At 45.5% G+C, this 23,650-nt stretch overlaps 1 protein-coding gene across 1 annotated transcript in view; it reads right to left on the reverse strand.

Annotated features, from left to right (window-relative positions):
- LOC130528248 (cadherin-2-like) overlaps positions 1–8,763 on the reverse strand; it is a 44,696-nt gene extending 35,933 nt beyond the window's left edge. Inside the window, exons 1-2 of the mRNA XM_057037392.1 lie at positions 8,541–8,763; positions 6,493–6,631 (exon numbers count right to left, since the gene is read on the reverse strand). Coding sequence (XP_056893372.1) covers positions 6,493–6,631; positions 8,541–8,582 — 181 coding nt within the window. The 5' untranslated portion in view covers positions 8,583–8,763. The remainder of the gene's footprint in view (positions 1–6,492; positions 6,632–8,540) is intronic.
- Between the last annotated feature and the right edge of the window lie 14,887 nt (positions 8,764–23,650).

A 23,650-nucleotide genomic window follows, 5' to 3' on the forward strand; every position in this document is an offset into this window, starting at 1 on the left:
CTGGCTGCAGAGGTGTCATCCCACAGAATGGTCTGATTTTTAAGCTTACATGTAAACTCTGAACCACGACTTTCACTAGTTCCACCCCACCCCCTGCATCCACGGTATTGTATGAAAATACAGATCCAGATAGAGAAGTATTTAAGGCACTTTAAGGGGTGATCAGAAGGCAGCCACAGGATCACCGGAGGATAATTGGAGGATTCAAGTGCAGCACAGATGAAAGGGATATGTGTTGGCCTTTTGGAGAACATGGCAGCCGCATGATTTGTGTGTTCCACCGGAGACAGAGCCTGCTGGAGTCTACCCATCACCGTCGTACTTTCTAGGCCGACTACGCCTTTCATCAAGTCTGTAGGTGTTCAATTCCTCAGGAATCATTAAACAGCTGCTAAATGAGAAGGTAGAATTCTGTATGACAGGATCATATTACAGATGATTAGATATAGACTATTTAATATTAGTTATTACCCTGATAATAGATGTGATGTGATTGTGGGTTACTGTTCATGTACGATCGTACGCCATCACCACTTGGTAGTGAATAAAAGAGTCATTTGTTTTTTTTCATTTTTATGCGACTCTAGACTACGTAATTCCATTAGTTCACCTCAAATCTCAAATTAAAAGCTTATTTATTGTGTATTAGGTTGATTTTTCATTCTTGATGGTATTTTGAAAGCGTGGGTGCCTTTAACACACTTGAAAGTGATCCAGGGTCAGACAGGAAGTTACTGCTCTGAGCTACTGGTACACTTGAAAAAAAGCTTGTAGGTTTGTGGGAACTGGTGAAAAGTCCACCATTCGCAGACATTTTAACTGTGCCACAGCCTGATGCCCCATCTTGGCATCTTTTGATATGTGCTTCTATAGCCTACCACCACCCAGGTCACGCACAGAAACGTCTGAGCCCCGTCACCACAGAGCCTCAATGATGCCACCAGCACTGGTCATTAGTATATTTCTATTTCAATTTCTTCAATGTTTGAGCATATTGAGAACATACCTATTCGATACACTACTTAATATTAGAGATACACTAAATATTACATCTGCTACTTAAGGATTTTTTTGATGACAATTTAACGACAAACAGCAATGTTAAGCAACAATAGTAGGTCTTAGTGGGCGTTACTGGAAACACAGAGCCTTGGTTTCCACCGGTGGCGGACTTAAATTCAGTTTGGAATAGTGACGAACGCTATCGTACATTTCAGCTCATGGGTTCAGAGTGACCTCCCTAAAGGTAGGTTTCCTGGTAGGAGAGGAGGTATAGACATGCAACCATGAGTAGGGGAGGAAGTGAGAAGGGTTCAGTGGATCACGTTGGTGCACACTGACAGCTTTGGCCTACAGCAGCACGACTAATGGTGGCTGGCCGAAGTCCATCCTTTGATAACTGTTCACGCTGGTATAGCTGTGATAACAACTGTAGCTACAGAATTACTGACTCTTACTGACTGTTTTATCAGTGCGTCTCCACACTCATGTGAGGCAACAGTGATGAAATTACTGTTTAGACTAAGGTCACATAACAAAGTGGTCCATGATTATAAAATACTCCCTTATAGGCTAACTGGAGGCTAGTTAGGCGAAACGGTTATCCTCTTCTGTCATTTTAGTACAACCGATTGTCAACAGCATCGTAAATGTGAAATTTTGGTCCAGCATAATTAGCATATTACAATATAATCAATGTAAACAAGCTCATTCGTACTAAAATCACACCTATCATCTGTGGTTATGGACAGAAAAATCAACATTTGGTGTCGTTGAAAGATAGAACAAAGCAGAAATGGTGTACAGCTATTATCAACCCAAAATGAGCAGCACAGCACTGAGCAACACAGCAATTAGCAATCAAACAATGAGCAGCACAACACTGAGCAGCACAACACTGAGCAGCACAACACTGAGCAACACAACAATTAGCAACCAAAAAATGAGCAGCACAACACTGAGCAACACAACACTGAGCAACACAACACTGAGCAGCACAACAATGAGCAACACAGCAGTTAGCAACCAAAAAAATGAGCAGCACAACACTGAGCAACATAACAGTGAGTAGCACAACACTGTGCAACACAACACTGAACAGCAACATTGAGCAACTCTCATTTTGGTATTGCTCTATCACCATCGGCTACAAGGCAACACAATATTTTGTATTTATTTGTTAGTTTAACATGATAATGTGTTACTATTATGCATTTAATGTCTTTTCTTAGTCTGATACGAGATGCAGTCACGACATTCTACATGTGAAATTATGAAAATAGTCAAAAAAATGTGGAGGACAGACACTTATGGTGTGGCAGCATGGAGGAGGCAGAGGGGAGAAGATTAAGTCCAAAATGGACAACCAAACAGGAGGAGAACCAGTGGGAGTGTACACACGCACACACACACACACACACACGCACACACACACACACACACACACACACACACACACACACACACACACCAACCTTATCAGTGAAGCTGAGAATGGCAGTGCCTGGGTCCTGTCCGTTCAACATACAGTAAAGAGGTTATAATGAGAAACAGACTCCACTGGGGGAGGGAGGGCTGGACATGAGTGACAGAAACACCAGAAATCAGCAGGCCCCCCCTTCCCCTTCACATTAGTTGGTAATAAAGAAGAAGATCCTTTAGACCAATTTTGGCCCCACAGATTCTGAGAGAATCCTTCCCAATAACTGCACCATGTGACCTATCCTACTGTCTTTAGGTCTCCTGCCTTTTACTTCCAAATGTCCCACTGAGTACTTTATCTGTGCGTTGCTGTGATTCCATTGTGACTTTTGTCCTGGTCTATTCATATTGTTCCTTGCCTATGATAATAACAATACGGCAGGGTTTTTCTGGGGCAGACAGGGGGCAGACAGATGGCAGGATGATGGAGGCAGATGGTGGAATGGCTTCCAACAATTTCATCCTCTTCAACCAGGCTGAAGTAACATGATTTATGGACTTGGACAATTACAGAAGACATTCGTTTGTTTGTCACACTTAATTTGAAGGCAGTAAAGAGACATTAGAAATGATGTCAGAAGAAACACTTTAAAATCTGTTTCATGCTCAAGTGGTAACCGTGGAGACTCTACCTGCTGCCATAACCAAGGCTGCTTCCCTTTGTCAGTTTGTCGATTAAAATGGAAATGAATCAACCGCTAAAAATCAGGATGAAAACCTTCCTCACCAAAGCTTAGTGAGAAGATGATTGTTGCTGACAGGAGACTCGCCGTCTGCACTTCCTATGATTACATTCAATCATTCATTCATTAAGAGGATTTCCAGAAGAGCACACCAGTCAGAGCAACGTCCTCTCTAACTGCCCGCTGCTACAGCCTTAGCTGGAGTCTTTATCTCAGGATGCACAGGCAACTTTAACTCACCCAAAAAAGTCTGGATGTCAATTTGTCTTACTCTAGTGGTTGTCAAAATGGGGGGCGCAGGCCCGGGAGGGGGTGGCGGTATGGTGGAGAGGCACGGCACTACTGCAAACATTGCTTCTAGTGTCAAGTTTCGTCCAGCAGATGACGTTAATTTATTATGATCACCTTAAAAACACTACTGGCTGTTTAAATACGTAAACAACACAAAAAGGTTTACACTGCTAGCGTGGACATATCAGAGAGGACAACTAACAATACGCACAAATTCTGCTGCACACAGCCACTGAGAAGACGGCTCAACTTTAAATGCCAGCAGAAACACGAGTGTGGTTTTGTTTACGCTGAGGGTCTTGGCTAAATTTGGAGAAGACATGTTGAAAGCCACAAACATTGATAAAGAGTAATAATTTAAAGTGGCCTTGCTCTGAAAGCTCTCTTCATGGAGTAAATTCAGCTCTTTATTCTATGATGGCAACGTGAGCTGATGATGAAAATGATGATGAGGATAACAAGGACAAATGGAAAAACAGCTTTCTGTTACACATCAGCAACCCAGCCTAAGTGAAGCACAGATATGATGCATTAGGTGAGACTAAAGTAGCAAAATGTCAAGAACTAAAGGAGAGAGGGAGAGAGGAGATGAGTGGTTTTTATAGGCAACACAAAGTTCACTGACACTCCGGTTGGATGCTAAAGCAGTGATGTCAACACTGTCCACAGGAAATGGTCTGAAACTGTCACAGCGCACAGACACACACACACACACACAGACACAGACAGGAAGAGAAGTCAGACATGTAAACTGATACTGAGAACAAGGTTAACCTCAGAAAAGCTGAATCAACTTTTACTCCATTTGATTCATGTTTGTTTCCAAGACAAGCTGATCCTGGACTGACAACTGTTTCCCGTCAGTCCTGAGAATGTGTGGCGAGCTCGATTTGCTCTAATAACATCGCTGCCTCTAAAGCTGCTGCTGCTCGCTGTCCACAAGTGACCACGGAGACCTTCGTCCCGCATTACAGACATTATAGGGCACGGGCTTGGTAAAACATACCGCTATCTTAAAACATGCATGCTAGCGTGTATTTAGCAATGTACTCATGTTATTTTTTGATCGATCCTCATCCACAAATCCATCAAAGTCCTCACCTTCTGTATCTGAAATGAATCCGAAATGGCTTTTGCGAAAGCCGGCAAGCCGAAAAGCATTTACAGATTTTGCCATTTTGGAGAAATTTTAAGACTTTTAAGTGTGCCTTATAATCATGAAAATACGGTAAGTGTTTTTTTAAACACAAAAATAAAATACAAAAAAATTATTGTTTTATTTTATGTTTATTTTCAGTCTTCAGTTCTGTCAGGTTCCTGGGCCGTCTCAGGTCTGTCCTCAGATGTCCAGTGAGGTTTAGGTCAGGAGTTGATTCCTAAATGCTTCAGGCTTGTCTGGATCTTCTTTAGCAGACTTCTGATGCTGGATGTGGCAGTGAGGACACAGGTGAGGTTTTCTTCTGGTGACTCTTCCATGAGTAAGTACAAACTTGGATATCCATACTCTGCAGTACATACTCTCTGCATTGTATTAGTAGTATTAGTAAAGCTTTGAAATTAGCATCAGCTAATCAGACATTTTTTTCTGTCATAACACTGATATTGTTTAAAATATTAAAACAAATATTTCATGTTTAACTTTATCTCTACTTTGCACCTGTTAAACTGCTCAGTTCAACCATAGCTGGGTTAGTGTGTGCTGAAAGGCTGCAGAGTGATCTCCACACTAGGCTAGTATTTACCTTCAGCTGTCTGAATAATGACAAACTTGATTTAAAATATTTAGTTACAGGACATAAAAAATTTTGAGATTTTAAACCCAGCTTTAGTGACTGATTGTTGATTTTTTCTACTATTCCTGTAATCATCCTCTAGATCTGGTTTGCTGATCACCAACCTCTAACACTCACTCTATTGTTATATTTTCCCTCAATCTTCTCATTAATAATTCAATCGCCTCTGCTCCAATTAAATAATCAACAATAGAATATTGTATTACCCGAGTGGCTGATGTTGAACCATATTTGCTGCCTACCAGCTTAATGTAATTTAATCGAGCTTCCTCTTCTCCTCCCACGATACAGTAATGAGATAAAGAATAAAGCCACAGCACAGTCTTTGCAGTAGTTTTGAAATTAAATAAATCAAAACAAGCATATTCATTTTGGAAAGCCCCATCTTATCTTCAATCCTGGTAAGAAAATTGAACTCACACCAAACTCACAAACTGCAGGATTTTACAGACAGACAGACAGACAGACAGACATAAAAATGTTTTTTTTTTACCAAACAGACCTTACAGCATCTGAGGCTTCCAAGAAGCGCCAACAAATCTGTTAGCCAACCCAAAGATGCTCCGTTTAGCAGCCAACTAGTGTCGTCCCGATCCGAGCTTTTGCCCCCAATCAGATCCCGATACTGTATAAACACTGTTTCACTGATACCAATCTGATACAGTTTGCCAATAAAGGCCCACATTAAAGTTATTAATACCAAAGCAGGAAGTACACAAGTATTGACCCGGGTGGTCTACCATCCTATAAGGATGGGGAAGCAGGACCAAATCCAAAGCTAATCAATAACCACCACCGCCGTCAAAATGTCAGCTTGTCGTATTTACAGTGGTTCCAACCTGTTCCCGTTTGTTAAGGATCATTTTCTGAGGAAGCTTTGTGATCTTCTGCTACAGCATAGCCTGACAAGCCTTTGCTAGCGTCGTGCTTCCGCTGTCACGCAAACACCGTTGTTTACAAACAGTATCGGGCGATCTGATCCAATACTTTCAAGAAGGCTGGTAACAGGACTGCTCCGATACTCTGGATGGGTTCAGGACAAGAATACAGCAAAAACAGCTATTGAAGACACTGTGAAGAACTCAGCAAATCAGAGGCACCAAGGCTGGAACAGACTCTTCTACAGCTCTGTTTGGTGAAGATCTGTCAAGTTCAAATATCAGCAGGACTCCTCCACCCCCACCCAAAAGCAAGGGATTATTGTTGGAGCTGTGCCTGCTCTGTGTGTGTGTGTGCGTGCTGACCGTTGAAGACTGCCTGTCCCTTCGCCAGTTCCTGTTTCGCTGCGATGATGTATTCCTTCTGTGTAAAACCTCTTTCACATAGCAACGTCTCCTGCTTGCTTGACAACCATCGTCGGGTTTCTCCACTCAGACCAAAGACCTGGACAGAAGATAAAGGAAAGTTGAAATGTTTTTTCACATATCTTAAATCATATTCGACCCTTCTGCATTTCTTTTCTGCTATTTAAAAACAGTTGACAGTTGCCTGGCAAGCTTCCACATTTTCATTCAAAGCCCCATTTAAAGCCTGGAAGAATGTTTCTAACACTCACCGTTCCCTGAAATACACACTAAAGAGAACGATCGGAATAACATAAACACAGGCAGAACAAAGAGAGCAGCAATTAGCAGACCGCTGATTAAGTTTCCCACAGTTTTATTCATAGGGGGATGTTCAGTGTCAGTCCAAACCAGGAGACCATTATTAATCATCAGCACACAACTGGGTTAATTAATTTCAATGATAATTAGCGTCTAGACTTGTCTGTACCCTCTCTCTCTCACACACACAAACACACACACACATGCACTGCTGGGTTATGACACAGTTCCTGAACACAGTTTTGTCCCATACTTTACTGGAAATGTCTGTCTCAGACTGTAGTTCCCTACACAGATCAGACATCAAGGAGACAGCTTGAAGATGATTCTAAAATTCATGAGATCTAATCACAATCACATGTTTTCTTCACAGTAGAAAACATCAGGTTGGGTTGCTCAGCTTGGCGCTGAGCACCAGAGGATGTGGGAACTGTGTTCCCTCCGCGCCAGAGTCTGGGGTCACAATCGGAGAGCGTTCAGGAAGTCTGGTCTTGATCACTTGGACTGATGACGCTCTTAAAGTTTTTAAATTCAAATTCAAAAACCTTGCAAGGACACCGATGACACTGCTGTGTTCTAGGATCTGCAGCAGTTCCAACAAGCTAGCAGTGACAAAGACACAAATCTCCTCAGTAATCCACACAGATGAGATCGACACCTCTGAAACAGATCAGGATGAGAGAACTCTCAGTTGCCACACCTCAGGCAGTGTTCCACAACAAACCAGACAGCTGACATCACACACACACACACACACACACACACACACACACACACACACACACACACACACACTCTCTCTCTCTCTAAAAGGTTCTGGACATGAGACAACAGATTTGATGAAAGTAAAAGTCTGGCTCTGAGCTCCAACGTGAGCGCAGCAGCCGGTGTTGGTGCTGACCCAAGCTGTGATGATGGTGCCTGACCCTCTTTAACACCACCCTCCCTATTGATTGGTTCAGAAGGTCTGGAGCAGATATGTTGCACAACACTGGTGTATACACACCATGTCTAGTTGTGCACTGCACATCCTCAGCAGTGGGTCACAGCCCTCCAGAGTGGCCCCTGAGCCCTGACCACTGAACCCGAGTCTTTAATACTGTGGTGGACAAAAGCTCTGAGCAGCTTGGTGTGTAAAACGAGTGTTTAAGAGCTCCTTGGTGCTCTGCTCTAAATCCCAACACCAAAGACCATTTAAAACATCACCCATTCTGCCTTTGGTGCCACAATTGGTGCAGAAAAGCCCCTCTGGAAAATGGGCTCTGTCCACTTTGAGCCCATCGGACAGGGACAAAGATGGACTCTCCTAACCAACAAACGGACTCCATTCTTTCAGGTTCGGCTGGATGTGGCAAAAACGACCCATAGAGATGCAACAGCAGACCTTCATGTGTGTCTCTAGCTGGACATGAGTTTGTGTGATTACAGTGTGGCGGTGGGGTTCATGGAATAACAAGGGCTTTTGCAGGCAGAGGACCGCGTCTCTGAGAAGCAGAATGAGAGCAGCCTGTCTCGGCCGTTCTCACCGCAGAGACTCAGATAAAATCGAACTTAAACCGAGCAGCGTAATGCGGATTCTGAACCGACTTGTCCTCAATTTAACGCATTTGACTGAATCGAATGTTGGGTCCGTGTGTTATGTGTCCTGCTGCGGACTCGGCGGGGACGGTAATTGGACAGATTCCTACCTGCAGAGCCGCCATCAGCATCCAAACCTCCCGACGACGCATTTTCCTTCTGGTACAATTCCCGCTTCAGGTCGCTCGTCAGAAGAGTAAATCCCAGCAAACCCGGCGGCCTGAACCGACGTTCCTCACTTCTCCAGCCCCCGTCTGCGTCTGCCAGCCGAGCTCCACCGATTTTTCTGCCCGCTGCCAGCGGCTCAACAGCCCCCCACCCCTTTTCTGCTTGTGCTGCCGCCTAACGGCCACTGGCGGTACTGTGGCTACCGGCTACCACCATGAACAGAACCCTGTGTACGCGCACGGAGTTTGTTATCATAAACTAACAAAAATGCAGTAAAAGAATAAACGAGAAAACTACAGTAAATGAGCAGATTAGGAATGTAAAATCAAATATTACATGTGAGCAGCCAGCCTTCATTCTGGCCCCACCATGTTTGAGAGCCGTCCACAGGGACATGGACGTGTGCTGTGTTTACACTACAGTGTAGACAAAAACAGACAGCCTGAAGGTGAAATGATCTTCAAGTTTACTCTAAACTGATTGCTTAAAATCCTGAGACGAGTGTTTCGTGTTTAACATTAAGACTTTTTAATTTGAACTTTTTCATGTTAATGGGCCACTGTAGATTTAACATTGTGAAGTAGCATGTAGCATTACTGAAGCGTCAACAGAGAAGAGCTTAGCCTGACACCACTATGAGAAGCGGACGCTCACATCCTCGGCTGTAAGGACAGTTTTCAGGATTCTGTTGGCAGATAAATGCACCTCGCCTTGGAGCAAAATTATCCACGGTCTTCTAGTCTGTTGACGCTGGTTAACCATTTAGTGCTTCCGGTAGGCTTCCGATAAAGTGCGCCAAATTGTGAAGAGCTGAATCAATGTTATCACCAGAGGTATATAACGGTCTGATGGTCACTGCAGTCAGGTCTCAACACCGTACAGAAGCCTGAATGAAGACACACATGGTTACACACGTGGATTATCATCATTTAGGCCTCTTTCTTTCTCTGACATGCAATTGTGGGTGGAGTCTATTTAACTCTGACCACACGTGTCTGTTTAAAATTTAAAAATGAGCCTTAAGCATCATCTACATCCTACTGTTACCAGTGCACTTCAAACACTCTCTGTCTCTGTCTCTGTCTCTGTCTCTGTCTCTGTCTCTGTCTCTGTCTCTGTCTCTGTCTGTCTGCCTCTCTCTCTCTCTCTCTCTCTCTCTCTCGCACGCACACACACAGTGTGTACAAATGTAGCAGATAAGTTGATATTGAAGTATAATTCAACTTGGCGGATATGCGTTGGGGAGAGAGTAAAAGGAGGGTGAGATGCTCTGAGCATCTAGAAAACATGACAGCAGAGAAGTGAATATTCAGCCTGACACTTTGCTGCATGTGAGTGTTTTTACTGGAGTTTACAGAGCAGCTTTAATCTAGAAAAGAACATCTAACTATTCATCATCATCCATGCAGAGTGCAAGAGACTTGGTTCTTCACGTGCACCCTGCTGCTGTTCCCAGCCATTATTTTAGGTCTTTTTGGAGTGACTCTGTACACTCCTGATCTTCACAAATGACGTTGAGTGTTCAGGAGCACCAAAGTGGAGCATTGATCCTTCACTTGCTCCTTTACTGTGTATAAATATATATAAATACAATATAAATATACATGTTTTTATTTCATGACAGACATCTCATGAAATCATCACCATTTATGTTAATGATGAATGAGTGAAGAAGAGAAGAAAATGGAGAGCAAAAAGCTGCAGGGAGATAAAGAGATGGAGATGTTCAGTGGACATGGAAGCATGAAGAAAAGGGCTTTTACAGGGGGAAGATGAAAAGTGAAGTAGACAGGAGAGATGGAGAGACAATGTTTGAAATAAAGAACAACAGACAGAGATGGTGGATGGACAAGGTGCTGGTTGATGGAATAATGGAGAGAACATAAGAGTTCAGCAGAGGATAGATAGATAGATAGATAGATAGATAGATAGATAGATAGATAGATAGATAGATAGATAGATAGAGATAGATAGATAGATAGATAGATAGATAGATAGATAGATAGTAGATAGATAGATAGATAGAAAGAAACCAATAAGGTGAGGGAACCACTGAAATCAGAACATATTTATGATGATGATGATGGGCCCACAAACGTTTATCCTCTTTTCATTCTGAGCACAGATACAGCCTCCTGTAGCAACTGTCCATCCATCCAACCTTCCTCTTTGAAAAGGCTTATTGTCACTAACTCTTTAGTTCTAGTTTTTATCCTAGACAGACAAATTATCATACTTAGGGGGTGGTCTAAATATTAGGTTAACATCTTAGTTATGCTGCTATAGGCCGAGGCTGCCGGGGTCCAGAAACATGATCACCTGAAAGACCTCTGTCATCCTGCTGGGTCATGGCTGACTCTCCTCTCCTCCTCACCAAGTAGACCAGTGATGTTATTTCTTGTGTAGTTTTTCTGCTCCCCCCCCCCCTTCTCTGTATCCATCTACAGGTATTGCTGCTAGCTGTATGCTGACCTACTGACCTCCGACCCCGCTGACCCACTCAATTCTACCGGCAGTTTATTATAATTAATATATTTCATTGATCTCTGCCTATTCTCTCCTCTACATGTCCCCCCCCCCCCCCCCCCCCTTCTCTTCCCTCTCTACCCAGCCGGCCATTAGCAGGAGGGACCCCTTATATGAGCTTGATCCTGCCCAAGGTTTCTTCCTGTTAAAGTGGAGTTTTTCCTTGCCACTGTTGCTTGTTGAGGGTCAGGCCCTGGGATTCTGTAAAGTGCCTAGAAACAATATTGATTGTAAGAGACGCTATATAAATAAAGATTGATTGATCCATCCATCATCCATCCAACCATGCATCCTTCATCCATCATCCATCCATCCATTCACCTTCTAACTGTTAGGATCTGCTGACACGAATCCAGACCCCAAATGCAGACACACATGATAGGGTGAAGTTGAAAACAAGTTTACTGAGGTCCAAGTTCTGAACAGAGCCAAAGGGTGCAGGTGAAAGACAAATACAGTCAGACTGGAGCAGGCTGGGTGGTGCAAGCAGGCATCCAAGAGCCGATCTGCGGGAAAGACGAACGATTAGTTCCAGACAGGTAACAGGTTCGAAGAAACGAACTTGCAAACAGAGTTTTAGGAGCCAGGCTGTACCGGGTGGGTGGGGGGGGGGTTAAACAATGAATCAGCAAAGAGTGGAGAGATGAACCAGCCTTTAAAGAGAACGGCAGGTGTGGATAATGACAGGAGAGCGTCTTCAGGTGTGCTTTGCTTGCCCCACGGAGGAGAGGCAGGAAACCGCTCCGCCCAGCCTGAAAACAGACAAACAAGGGAAACAGACAAGACAGAGAAAGGGACTCCTAACACTAACTGTCCCTCAGGACCCCACCCCAGCGGTCTCACCCAGGATCAGTCCCCAGCTGATCACAGAGACGTACAGAGACCAACAACTGCCCACACTCACATTCACGCTTGCAGTCATTCCAGGTACCAGTTCACCTCTCCCCCAGCTGCATGTCTTTGGGCTGTGAGAGGAAGCCTGAGTACCCGAAGAGAACCGGAGAGAGAATCAGACACAGAGAGCACATGCAACCTCCACACGGAGAAGCCCCTGGCCCCCAAAAAGCACGGTAAAGCCTACTAAAGTATGGGAGGCCAGGATGTGACTATGTATTATCAATCACTCCTAAATAGCACCTCGAGCAGCCCTATTTCTACATTTGACCAGTAATGTTCCCTAATGATCCTGAAGTGAAGATCTGAGCCTTGTACAATAAACGCTTACAGCTAGTGAAAAGACCCACACACACGACATATATAACCAATATAAACTCTTTCTCTGTAGCTCATCAACAACAGTGTGTGTGTGTGTGTGTGTGTGTGTGTGTGTGTGTGTGTGTGTGTGTGTGGTGTGTGTGTGTGTGTGTGTGTGTGAGAGAGAGAGAGAGAGAGAGAGAGCCAGCAGTTTCTCAAAGCAGACTGGTCCCAGTCATCCATATGTTCAGGTTTGATCGAAGAAATGCTCCATCCTTCCTCCTCTGGGCAACAGGCGTTCTTGTTTCAAACAGCGTCTACAGCTGTGTCTAATAGGTACACACTGTTTCAGGACTAGAAGAAGTGGTCCAAATCATTCAGTCCACTGTCTGATAGGAAGGAAACCCTGCTGGACTTGTAGGACCGGGTTGCTGATCCCTGAGTTAAATGATGCACCCAGTTTGGGGCAGCAACTTTCAAATATGTCAAAGCAGTTTGAAACAAACAGTCCAATCAGCATTAATAAATCAAATCAAATCAAATCAATCTTTATTTATATAGCGTCTTATACAATCAAAATTGTTTTAAGGCGCTTTCCAGAATCCCAGGGCCTGACCCCAGACAAGCAACAGTGGCAAGGAAAAACTCCCCTTTAACAGGAAGAAACCTTGAGCAGGACCAGGCTCATGTAGGGGGACCCTCCTGCTGATGGCCGGCTGGGTAAAGAGAGAGGAGAAGGGGGGAGGACAGTGATAGGTAGGGAGGGGTAGGAGAGAGAGGGGTAGAGGAGAGGAGAAGTAGAGTGAAGGGGAGGTAGAGGAGAGGAGAGGCGAAGGAGGAGGAGGAGGAGGAGGGGAAAGAGGAGAGGAAAGGAGAGAGGAGAGGAAAGGAGAAGGAGGGGGAGGAGAGAGGAGAGGAGAGGAGAGGAGAGGAGAGGAGAGGAGGAGGAGGGAGAGGAGGAGAAGGAGAGGAGAGGAGAGGAGAGGAGAGGAGAGAGAGAGGAGAGGAGAGGAACCATGACCAGTGGAGTGACAGAGGCCTGTCAGGTGATCATGTTTCCGGACCCCGGCAGCCTTGGCCTATAACAGCACAGCTAAGATGTGACCTAACGATTAGACGACCCCCTAAGTATGGTAATTTGTCTGTCTATGATAGTAACTGGAACTACTGAATTAGTAACAATAAGCTTTTTCAAAGAGGTAGGTTTTGAGTCTGATCTTAAAAGTGGCGATGGAGTCAGCCTCCCGTACCTGGACAGGGAGCTGGTTCCATAGCAGGGGGGCCTAGGCAGGCAGGCAGGCAGGCAGGCAGACAGACAGACAGACAGTGTTGGGCCTTATTTGCTGGCTGTACCATGTCTGAGCATTTCAGGAAGAGCTCAGGTAAATGATTCATCATGAGCTTCATACCTATTAGAGGAAGGAAGCTGGTAGTGTGTTGAACGTGGCCCAACGAGGGTGTTAAAAGTGTGTTAATATTTGTGAAGAGAAACATCCCACATTCTAATAGATGACACTAAAGGCAGCGACATTGCGCCGCTTGATGATCAAAGACAGATTAACTGGTGATGCAGTCAGTCAGGCAGCCATGAAAGGCTGTTCCTGCAGGCTGGACAGAGGCGATATGGAGCTGGAGCCAGCCCGCACACACAGGTCTCCTGGTTCTGCAGAAGACACACATAAAAGGCTCCTCATCTCAGAAGATGAAGGAGGAGAGGAAAAGCTTGTGAGATGAAGTGGTACTTGTTGTTAGTGACTGTGTGGGAAGGCTAGAGAACACTGGGACCTGCCCAATGGGCCCCCTGACCCTTTATAAAACCATTAAGTGATTTAACTGGCTAGTCAGGCTGAATCTTCCACTCAGCCAGTAACTGGGAATCATGAGCATTAAAGTGACATTTCCAGTGTGCAGAGTGTTTGGCACTGATCCAACATCTGTGTGACTGTGGTGAAATGCTTGTAATTGTTCTGGTGTTACTCATTTATTTCCTCTCCTCCACAAATCAGCTCTTGTGTCATCCCAGCAGATTCAAGAGCTGTCTTCTGCCCAGAACACATTCATATTATAACAAGTTTTTCCTACGATGCTGCTTTCACTGTGTCAAACAGCTCAGGGCCAATGAGGAAAAAAGATTAACAAAAGATGAATCAGCATTTGCAGCCCTAGCAAGTAATCCCCTCTCTTCTTTTGTATAGTTGTTTGACCTCCCCTTTGTGGGACATCCCCTCAGTGTGCTCACCTCACACAATAGCTAATCAGCCAATCATATCTCCTGATACTCCTTCGTACAAAGCCACTTGCCCTATAGTCATCGAAAAGTGACCAGAAGACTCACAGCTAAGCGTTGGGGTGTTGGTGTGTCTTCCTGTGTTCTGCTCTTTCCTTGGGAGGCATAGCAGACCTACTTTCCTTGGTTCATGCTGGCGAGTGTCACACCTGCAGCACCTCTGGGCAATCAGCGGGGCTTCTTAAGATGCTGCCGGCAGTTCACCAGCATCAAATTGTTCCATCAGTTCCGGTGGTAATTTTATCGGCTGTGAGTACCAAACTGTGCTCCCGTGCAATAAATATTGTCTCTTTTCTTTCCTTCCGTGGTCACCATGTCTCCCCACCACGGACACATTGCTGTCTGCGCACTGAGCACCGTTTCCTTCTGTGGACACCGCTCTCTCCTCCCAACTTGCCATAATCTTCTCCCTAATTGCATTTTGGGTGTTGTAAATAAACTCTGTCTCCTGTCTGCATGAATGGAACATGTGATCTCTCAATTAAAGCCTCTCTGACTGCAGCTACCTGCTACCACGGGGCGCCACACTGTCGATTTTGTTCTCTCACCTTGTTTCTGACCATATCTTCAAATTGATGCTGACATACTCCTTTAGTATTGTCCATCTTTGGGTTGAGGCTGAGAACAATGTCTGCACCTTCTGAAGGATACCAAAATAGCTTGTAGCATTAACGGATCCCTTTAGCGACATTGCACAAGGCAACAACAGAGCCCTGGGATTCTTCCTGCTTGATGTTATGAACAAAACCCCAAATGAATTTGCTTCTCCACAAATCCATCAGTTCATTTTCCACTTGCTGGCCTGCAGTAGAAAGCAGCTGTGACTGACTTTTCCTGTGGACACAGCTGAGGTGATCTTTCATAGTGGGACAAAAGCTGGTCAAAAGTGGGACCTCCGTGAGAAAGCAAAGAGGAGTTCTAGGTGTTTGCACGTGTTATTCCTGAACTTGTCAAGTGAATGTTCCTCTTTGAAAACAATATGCAGCAGAAATGAAAAAAAAGTTGCTCTCATTCTCTGAATATATCTGTCACAGTCTGTCTTCTGGGAATCATTTCACTCACCTGTGAAGGAATCAGCAAACAGCCCGGTATTTAAGCTCCTGCCTCCCGTTCCCTCTCTGACAGATTGTCTTCTAGCATTCATGAGAGTCATTCCAGCGGTCCCCTATGGACTGATTACCCGGTACCAACCCTGCCTGTTTTTGACCATCCTGCCTCACCTCTGTCCCGGTAAAGACCTTCGCCTTCCATCTCTGACCCCAAGTTCATGCGAATCTTTTCTGGGTCCTGTTTGCTCGTGGCCGGCCAGTCTTCTGCTGCTCGGTTCACTCCGCTGGCTAACTGGGATCTCCTTTCCAAGCGTGCTGCGTTTGGGTCCTGATTGCTCTGCCCATTTTAATATCATCCAACTTCTAGATCAAAATGCACTGATACCGTGCGTGATGTCCCCAAGGGTCAGTTTTAGGGCCAATATTATTCAATCTAAATAGAAATGATTGAGAATATTAATTTAGAATGAGTGAGAACTTGCAGCTACTTATAAATATGATCCCATCAGAAATGAGCAAAATGAAAACTTAGTTTGACCAGAACAAATACTCATTAAATGTAAGTAAGACAAACTTTAGTTAATTTGTAAATTCTAAACCAAAAAGTCAAATCCAAATAAACGGTGTCCAAATAAAAACAGTTAAGAAATTCCACACAATTTACTGGTTTTCTCTATTTGTCTACAGGTCAGAGGGCTTCAGAAGATAACTTCATCACATAGGTTACTAGGTTCACGAAAATCACTTATTACAATCTTAATCATCCAAATTTCTGGATATTGCCGATTTCAAAACAACAAAAATAATGTTTAAACCCAAAAATAGAAACCAGGATACATACAGGGGTCAATTTATGAGAAGGAGGGAGGCTCACCTCAGGGGGGAGTTTCACTCCAAAATTCTTAATAGTTACACAAGAGTGAAGAGCTTCTGTATGTCTACTGACAGCATGACCCTGTGGAACAGCTTTCTACAACAAAGTCAAACTACATCACATTTTTATAATATTTAAAGAAACCTTTTTCATAAAATACAGATGTGAATAAACCCTATTTTTATGGAACCATGTAGATGTGTATGTATATGCTTGTATGGTTTCAGGCTTATATATTGACTCTCAGTATCATAGATAGTACATATACTGATACCATTGGGATTAGTTATAATAAGATTATTTAGATTAGTTATAATCCATAGAAAAAGTTCTAGCAGCTTTTCTCCACAATGTCTTCTTGGAATATTGGCGGTGGCAATATTCACTCTCATTCATACAGAAAACAAAGTCAGGTGCTACTTTACTTTGTCTTCTGCAAGCCAACACTGTCCAAATCCTGAGGTGAGGGCAGATTAGCAGGGTCACTTGACAGAGGCAGTGGGCAGGGTTCTTCTTTGTGGAGAAAAAAGACAGGTCTCTGCATCGACTACAGGGGCCTCAACGATATCACTGTCAAGAATCGGTACCCTCTCCCACTCATCGCATCAGCCTTTGAACTGCTTCAGGGGGCCATGGTCTTCACCAAGTTGGATCTCCGCAATGCCTACCATCTAGTCCGGATCCGGGAGGGGGACGAGTGGAAAACTGCCTTCAACACACCCACTGGGCACTATGAGTACCTGGTCATGCCTTTCGGCCTTACTAATGCCCCGGCCGTATTCCAGGCGCTCATTAACGACATTTTAAGAGACATGCTCAACAAGTTTGTGTTTGTCTGCCTGGATGACATCTTGATCCTCTCCCGGTCGAAGGAGGAACATGTGCATCATGTCATGGCCATCCTCCAACGCCTGCTGGAGAACTGTCTGTTTGTAAAAGCCGAGAAGTGCATGTTCAATGCTACCTCCGTCTCTTTCCTGGAGTACATCATCAGTCAAGGTAGCGTGGAGATGGACCCCACCAAGGTCTCTGCCGTCACCTCCTGGCCCGTCCCCGAGTCCCGGAAACAGCTGCAACGGTTCCTAGGGTTCACCAACTTCTACCAAAGGTTCATCTGGGGATACAGCACCGTGACCGCTCCACTCACTACTCACCTCCTCCAAGGTACCTTTCCGTTTGTCCCAGGCTGCCGAGGAGGCATTCCAGAACCTCAAGGCCCGGTTCACCTCATCTCCCATTCTCCTGGATTCCGATCCTGAAAGGCAGTTCATAGTAGAGGTGGATGCTTCTGATGTGGGGGTCGGAGCCGTTCTCTCTCAATGCTCTGCTGATGACCAGAAAATGCACCCCTGTGCCTTCTTCTCCCGACGTCTGTCTCCGGCAGAAAGGAATTATGACATTGGGAACCGAGAACTGTTGGCGGTGAAACAGGCATTGGAGGAATGGTGTCACTGGTTGGAGGGGACTAAATTGCCCTTCCTGGTTTGGACGGACCACAAGAACCTGGAGTACATCCGTTCGGACTCCCGTCTGAACTGAACTCCCGTCAGGGCAGGTGGTCCTTGTTCTTTACCAGATTCAACTTTTCCCTCTCCTATCGGCCAGGCTCCCACAATGTCAAGCCTGACGCTCTATCTTCCCACTTCTTGGGAACAGAAGACACTGCTCCCTGCCTGGTGGCTTCTCTCACCTGGGAGGTAGAGGAGCGTGTAAAAGCTGCCTTGGAGAATCAGCCTGGTCCCAGCTCCTGTCCTCCTGACCGCCTGTTTGTCCCGGAGGGTCTGAGGTCTGACGTTCTGCAATGGGCCCACGGCTCCCGGCTCACTTCTCACCCAGGTATTCAGTGCACTAAAGAGGTCCTGCGGCGACGGTTCTGGTGGCCCACTTTAGAGGACACAAGAGAGTTTTTCAACGCCTGCCTGATCTGTAGCCAGCACAAATCCTCCCACCAGTCCCCTGCCGGTTACCTGCAACCTCTGCCTGTGCCACATCGGCCCTGGTCCCATATATCACTGGACTTTGTTACTGGTCTGCCACTGTCGGGTGGATTCACCACTATCCTGACAGTGGTAGACCGTTTCAGCAAGATGGCCCACATTGTGCCCCTACCCAAGCTTCCATCGGCCAAGGAGACCGCTGAACTAGTTCTGCAGCACGTATTTCGACTCCACGGCCTTCCGTCTGATGTGGTCTCTGATCGGGGTCCCCAGTTCACGTCCGTATTCTGGTGGGAGTTCTGCAGCGTCATCGGGGCTACCGTAAGCATGTACTCTGGGTTCCATCCCCAATCCAACAGCCAATCGGAGAGGATGAATCAGGAGATGGAGACGGCACTTTGCTGCATGGCGTCCAGACACTCCTCCACTTGGTCCAAGCAGCTTCTGTGGGTAGAATATGCCCACAACACCCTAACCAGCTCTGCCACTGGACTTTCTCCCTTCCAGTGCGCCTACGGCTTCCAGTCGCCGCTGTTCCCAGCCCTGGAGAAGGAAACTTCCTGTCCATCCGTCAAGGCCTTTATCCACCGTTGCCGCCAGACCTGGATCCAGGCCTGGGCCGCTCTCCTACGAGCAGCTGACCAATACACGACGGCAGCCAACCGCCATCGTTCCCAGGCTCTCAATTACCTGGTGGGCCAGAAGGTATGGCTCTCGACCCGAGACCTTCCCTGGCTCCTAAGTTCATCGGGCCATTTTTAATTGAGGAGGTCATCAACCCTGCAGCTGTCAGACTCAAGCTGCCCCATGCCATGTGGATCTACCCAACCTTCCATGTCTCCAGGATCAAGCCGGGTCAAGAGTCTGTTGATGCCTGCTTCTCAGCCACCACCACCTCCACGGATCATTGATGGGGGTCCTGCCTTCACGGTTTGCCGCCTGCTGCGTTCCCGCCGCCGCGGAAGGGGTCTCCAGTATCTCGTAGACTGGGAGGGATACGGCCCAGAGGAGAGGTCATCGGTCCCGGCCCGTCACATCCTGGATGCGCAGCTCATCTGCGAGTTCCATCGCTGTCACTCTGACCAGTCCTCCAAGATCCCCACTGCTGGTGGGGGCGCCAATTTAGAGACTCTGTCCTCCCTGTCATCCGAGGCATCCAGCTATGAGGATGAACAGGAGGGGCCATCCTCAGGGGGGGACGACTCGGAAGAATTTTAGCCCTCCTCCAGGCCCCCTCCACCCACTCAGCTCGGCTTGGACTTTGTTTTTTGTACGTCAGGGGCCGTCCCTTGAGAGGGGGGTTCTGTCACAGCTCCATTCCCCCAGTTCCCTCCTGTCCCTCTGCCTCAGTAATTTTCCACTCTCCCTGCCTCTGCTCCACTCTACCTGCCAGCCACTCCCACCCCATCAGCTCAACTCCACTCCCCTACAAGCACAGCTGCAGCCGATTCCCAATCAGCCCTGCTTATAAGCCTCCCCTGCACTCTCACTCTTTGCCAGATTGTTCTTCGGCGTTTCCATGCAAGACTCTCCAGCACTTCTTACCTGCCTGACCTCCTGTTGCCGAACCTGTTTGCCTCTGATCTGCCTGCACTGCCTGTCTCCCGGTAAACTCACCAGTCTTCCATCCCTGACAACGACTTCTGCCTCAGCATTTTTGGTTCCTGTCTGCTCACCTGTAAGCCCCTTTCTGTCACTCCTGCCCACTGTAAACAGAACTGTACAGTTCCGAGGGTTTTCGTCCTCCCCCTCGGTTCCGCATTCTGACTCTGCTCAACCCAGGTCTATGTCTTGTCATAGACTTAGTGTGGGCCCTGAGCCTGAAGAACAGACTATTTCCTGTGTTTCCTTGTCTGCTTGAGTTCCTGTTTGCCAGTGTATTAATAAAGGTCATTATCAATGGTCCCGGCTTTCCAGAGTGCTGCTTTTGGGTCCAAATTGCACCCGTCACACAATCAGTGTTTTATTCATGACCTCTGCAGAAGTATGATGAACCGTGTGCAGCTGTATGTCAGCTGAGCTCTGATCCAATCACCAGCTCCCTCTGGGAGATAAAACAAACTGTTTTCAACTTTAGCTTCAAGTGCTAATGTTCAGTGCAGCAGTTAAGGTTGAATTCAGGCAGCATCAGCCAGTAAACAGGCACAAGGCCATTTCTAAAGGGCAAAAAGGGAAAAACAATCTTAGGATGAACGAGGAGTCAGTTGGATGAATAAACATAAATACTTCTATTCATGTAGTCTGGGATAAATTAGTGCAATAATCAAAGAGTTCTGAGGGAAGGGGAACACCTCAGTGTATTACTAGTGTTTCTGTCACTTAGATGTCAGTTTCCAACATCTTTGCTGGGATTATATTCATGTATTGCTACAGTATACTGTAGTCATTAATCCTGTGTAAACAGACGTATTTAGTTGCCATCATCTACCTGAATATGAAGTCAACCAGTGCTGATGTTGTGGCACATCCCTCCCTGGCAGCTGATAAGAGCTAATGTTTCATTAACCTGGAAACTCCTGTTTGCATCACTAATGCATGCACGTAAATGCAGGAGTTCAGGTTAATGTTTACAACATGAATACAAACCCATGCTCTCTTCTATAACCAAGTATGACTTTATTCTTTCAAGAAAATAAAATAGAGATCTCATAATATTAGTTCAAACTTGTATTAGCATGGTGAATTCTCCTGGTTCTCTACCAGATAGACAAAAACCTATGATTACAACTTGTGTGGACACTCTCTTAAACCCTCACAAAGGTGAACACTCAGACAACATAAAGCTCTTCTAAGGATGCCAATAATCAGCCACTATTGTCATAGCAACATTGAAGCTCTTTATTCTATTGCTCTACATCATAAACAAGTTTATAAACAGTTCCCTGGTCCAGGTGTCCAGGTGTTTAGTCCTGAGTCCTGTGGTGCTTTCAAAGGATAAAAGCCTTCATTTTGTCCCCACCAACCTCACCAGCAGATCAGGGAGCAGGACTGTTGGACTCCATAGAACTTTTTAATGACATGTCAGGCAAAAATGGTCACAAGCTTTGGTGATCCAGAAACTAATAACCACTTTAGTTTATAATTACGTATAAACTAATAGTTGCATAGTTGCTCTCCATTTTTAAAAACAGGTTCAACTTTTTTTTAAAAAGGGTTTATTCAGTCCAGATCAGTACAAAGTAGATCATCAACTTTGGTTGATCATCAATTGGGGAAATAACTCAAAAACTATTAAGATCAGATCAAATAGACAAGTTCTCAATGCTGAACCACACAAGAAAGAAGATGTAGCACAGATGGAAGGAGGAGGAAGCAGATGAGAGGAAGAAACAGACAGAGTGGAGGTAATTTTCAATGGGCGGATGAGTAAGAGGGAAAATAAAACATGTCTTGGAAAATGCGAGAGATCCTATCAGAAACCATGAATAATCGAGACATTGTGATACAAACCTGAGCAGACAGAAACGGACAGCAAAGGAAATAATAATGTAATAATGTCTTGTTATGGTTTTGGGTTTTTAAAGGACCTGAAAGCAGGCAAAACACAAGGATAAAAAATCCAAAAACAATTATTTATTAATAAATCAAACTGGCAGTCCTCCTGGACTCCAGGGAAGCACTCGTCCAGTCTTCCAGGGCGCACAGAGAGCTCCAGAGCAGAGCCAACATGGGAGTCAGGTCCTGCGCATGCTCCACTCCCACAGGCCAATGTGGAGACCAGGGAAAACACCAAAACTCTCCGATGCTGGTAGGCAGGCGCTCCATCCTTAAATAGGTGGCCTGATGCAGATTGCCGACAGGTGCGCCTGCCTGCAGTGCCAGCTGCAGCAAATCATCAGCTCCTCCACGCCCCCTGCAGGAAAAACCTGCAACACACGACCCAGAACCCTGCTGGACTTGTGCTGCTGAGATCTTTTGACGGAGAACATCTTCCTCCATTATGTGGCTGGTCTACTCCACCAGGGTAAATTTGCACCAAACCCAAAAGCCACCTCTTCAATGCTGGGCCCAGGACGTTGCCATGGTGGAGAGCGGATTGTGCCTGCTCGATGCACTCTTTGCTACCACTGTCTCCCTGTGATAAAGTTTGGAGCGACTGCTCGGTTCACAGCATCCTGTGATCCAGCTGGGGTCATCCTGCCGGGGTAGCCTTACTTTGGTGACCTTCTCTGTGCAGCTACAGAAAAGTAGCTCCTGTAAGGGTGATCTCATACATGGTGGTAGTCACATGATGCAAAGTAATAAACCAAACTGCAGGCATCAGATCTTAAGCCTGCCAGGCCTTCACTAGTGGGAAGGGCTGAAGGTGTTGGGTGGTTTTTTGGGGGGTACAGAGGGTTATGAGAGGAAAAGCCTGGAGGGAGTGATGGAGAAAGTGTGCGCCAGGTTACTTAAGTGGAAATGTCTGCTGAAGGTGTTTCTAGCTTTCACCTAGAGCCGGGGTATTCAACTAAAACGCAAAGAGGTCCAGTCAGAGAAAATATAAAGGTCCTTTAAATTAGTGATGGGACGATGATACCTCAAGGAGTGTATTGACACACTACACAAACTGTGTCGGCACTGTATTGATACTGTGTTGGTCACCCACTAGTGACCCCTGCAGTAGTTATAAAATGATTGCAGGTAAAGGAATTCCTTGTTTGTGTAAATGCTAAACTGAGTTGGTATGTAAAATATAGCAAATTTGAGTTACAATTTTTTACTTATGTACACATTTTTGTTAACTGTTAAATCATATGAAATAATACAAAAAAGTGATTAGTTTATGAATGTTTATTGAGGAACAAAGGTTTTTGGAGTGTCTTTGCTCCAAGGCGATTTCTCCTCTTAAACACCAGCTCCCCAGCCTTAGAAAATACTCTTTCACACGGTGCAGATGACGATGGTGGGCAGAGAGTTTTAAGTGCAAGTTGATGCAGATGTGGATATGTTTTCTGGTTCTCTCACGAGTATCTGCCAATTCTTCATTGCCATGCCGAGCTCTATAATGCCTCAGCATTGATGAAGTGCTCTTATTGATGTAAGAGAGCTCTGTGGAGCAGAGCCGACACTTCACCTACAATAACATAAAAAGTTACAAACAATTCAAACCTCTTACTAGAACAGAGTAAAAACTAAGGTGGCGCATTGCATTCACTTGTTAAAAAAATAAACACCCTATCTCATGATTTCGAGATCAGGCTCT

Source organism: Takifugu flavidus, chromosome 7 (assembly GCF_003711565.1).
Source record: "Takifugu flavidus isolate HTHZ2018 chromosome 7, ASM371156v2, whole genome shotgun sequence".
Classification (NCBI taxonomy): Eukaryota; Metazoa; Chordata; class Actinopteri; order Tetraodontiformes; family Tetraodontidae; genus Takifugu; species Takifugu flavidus.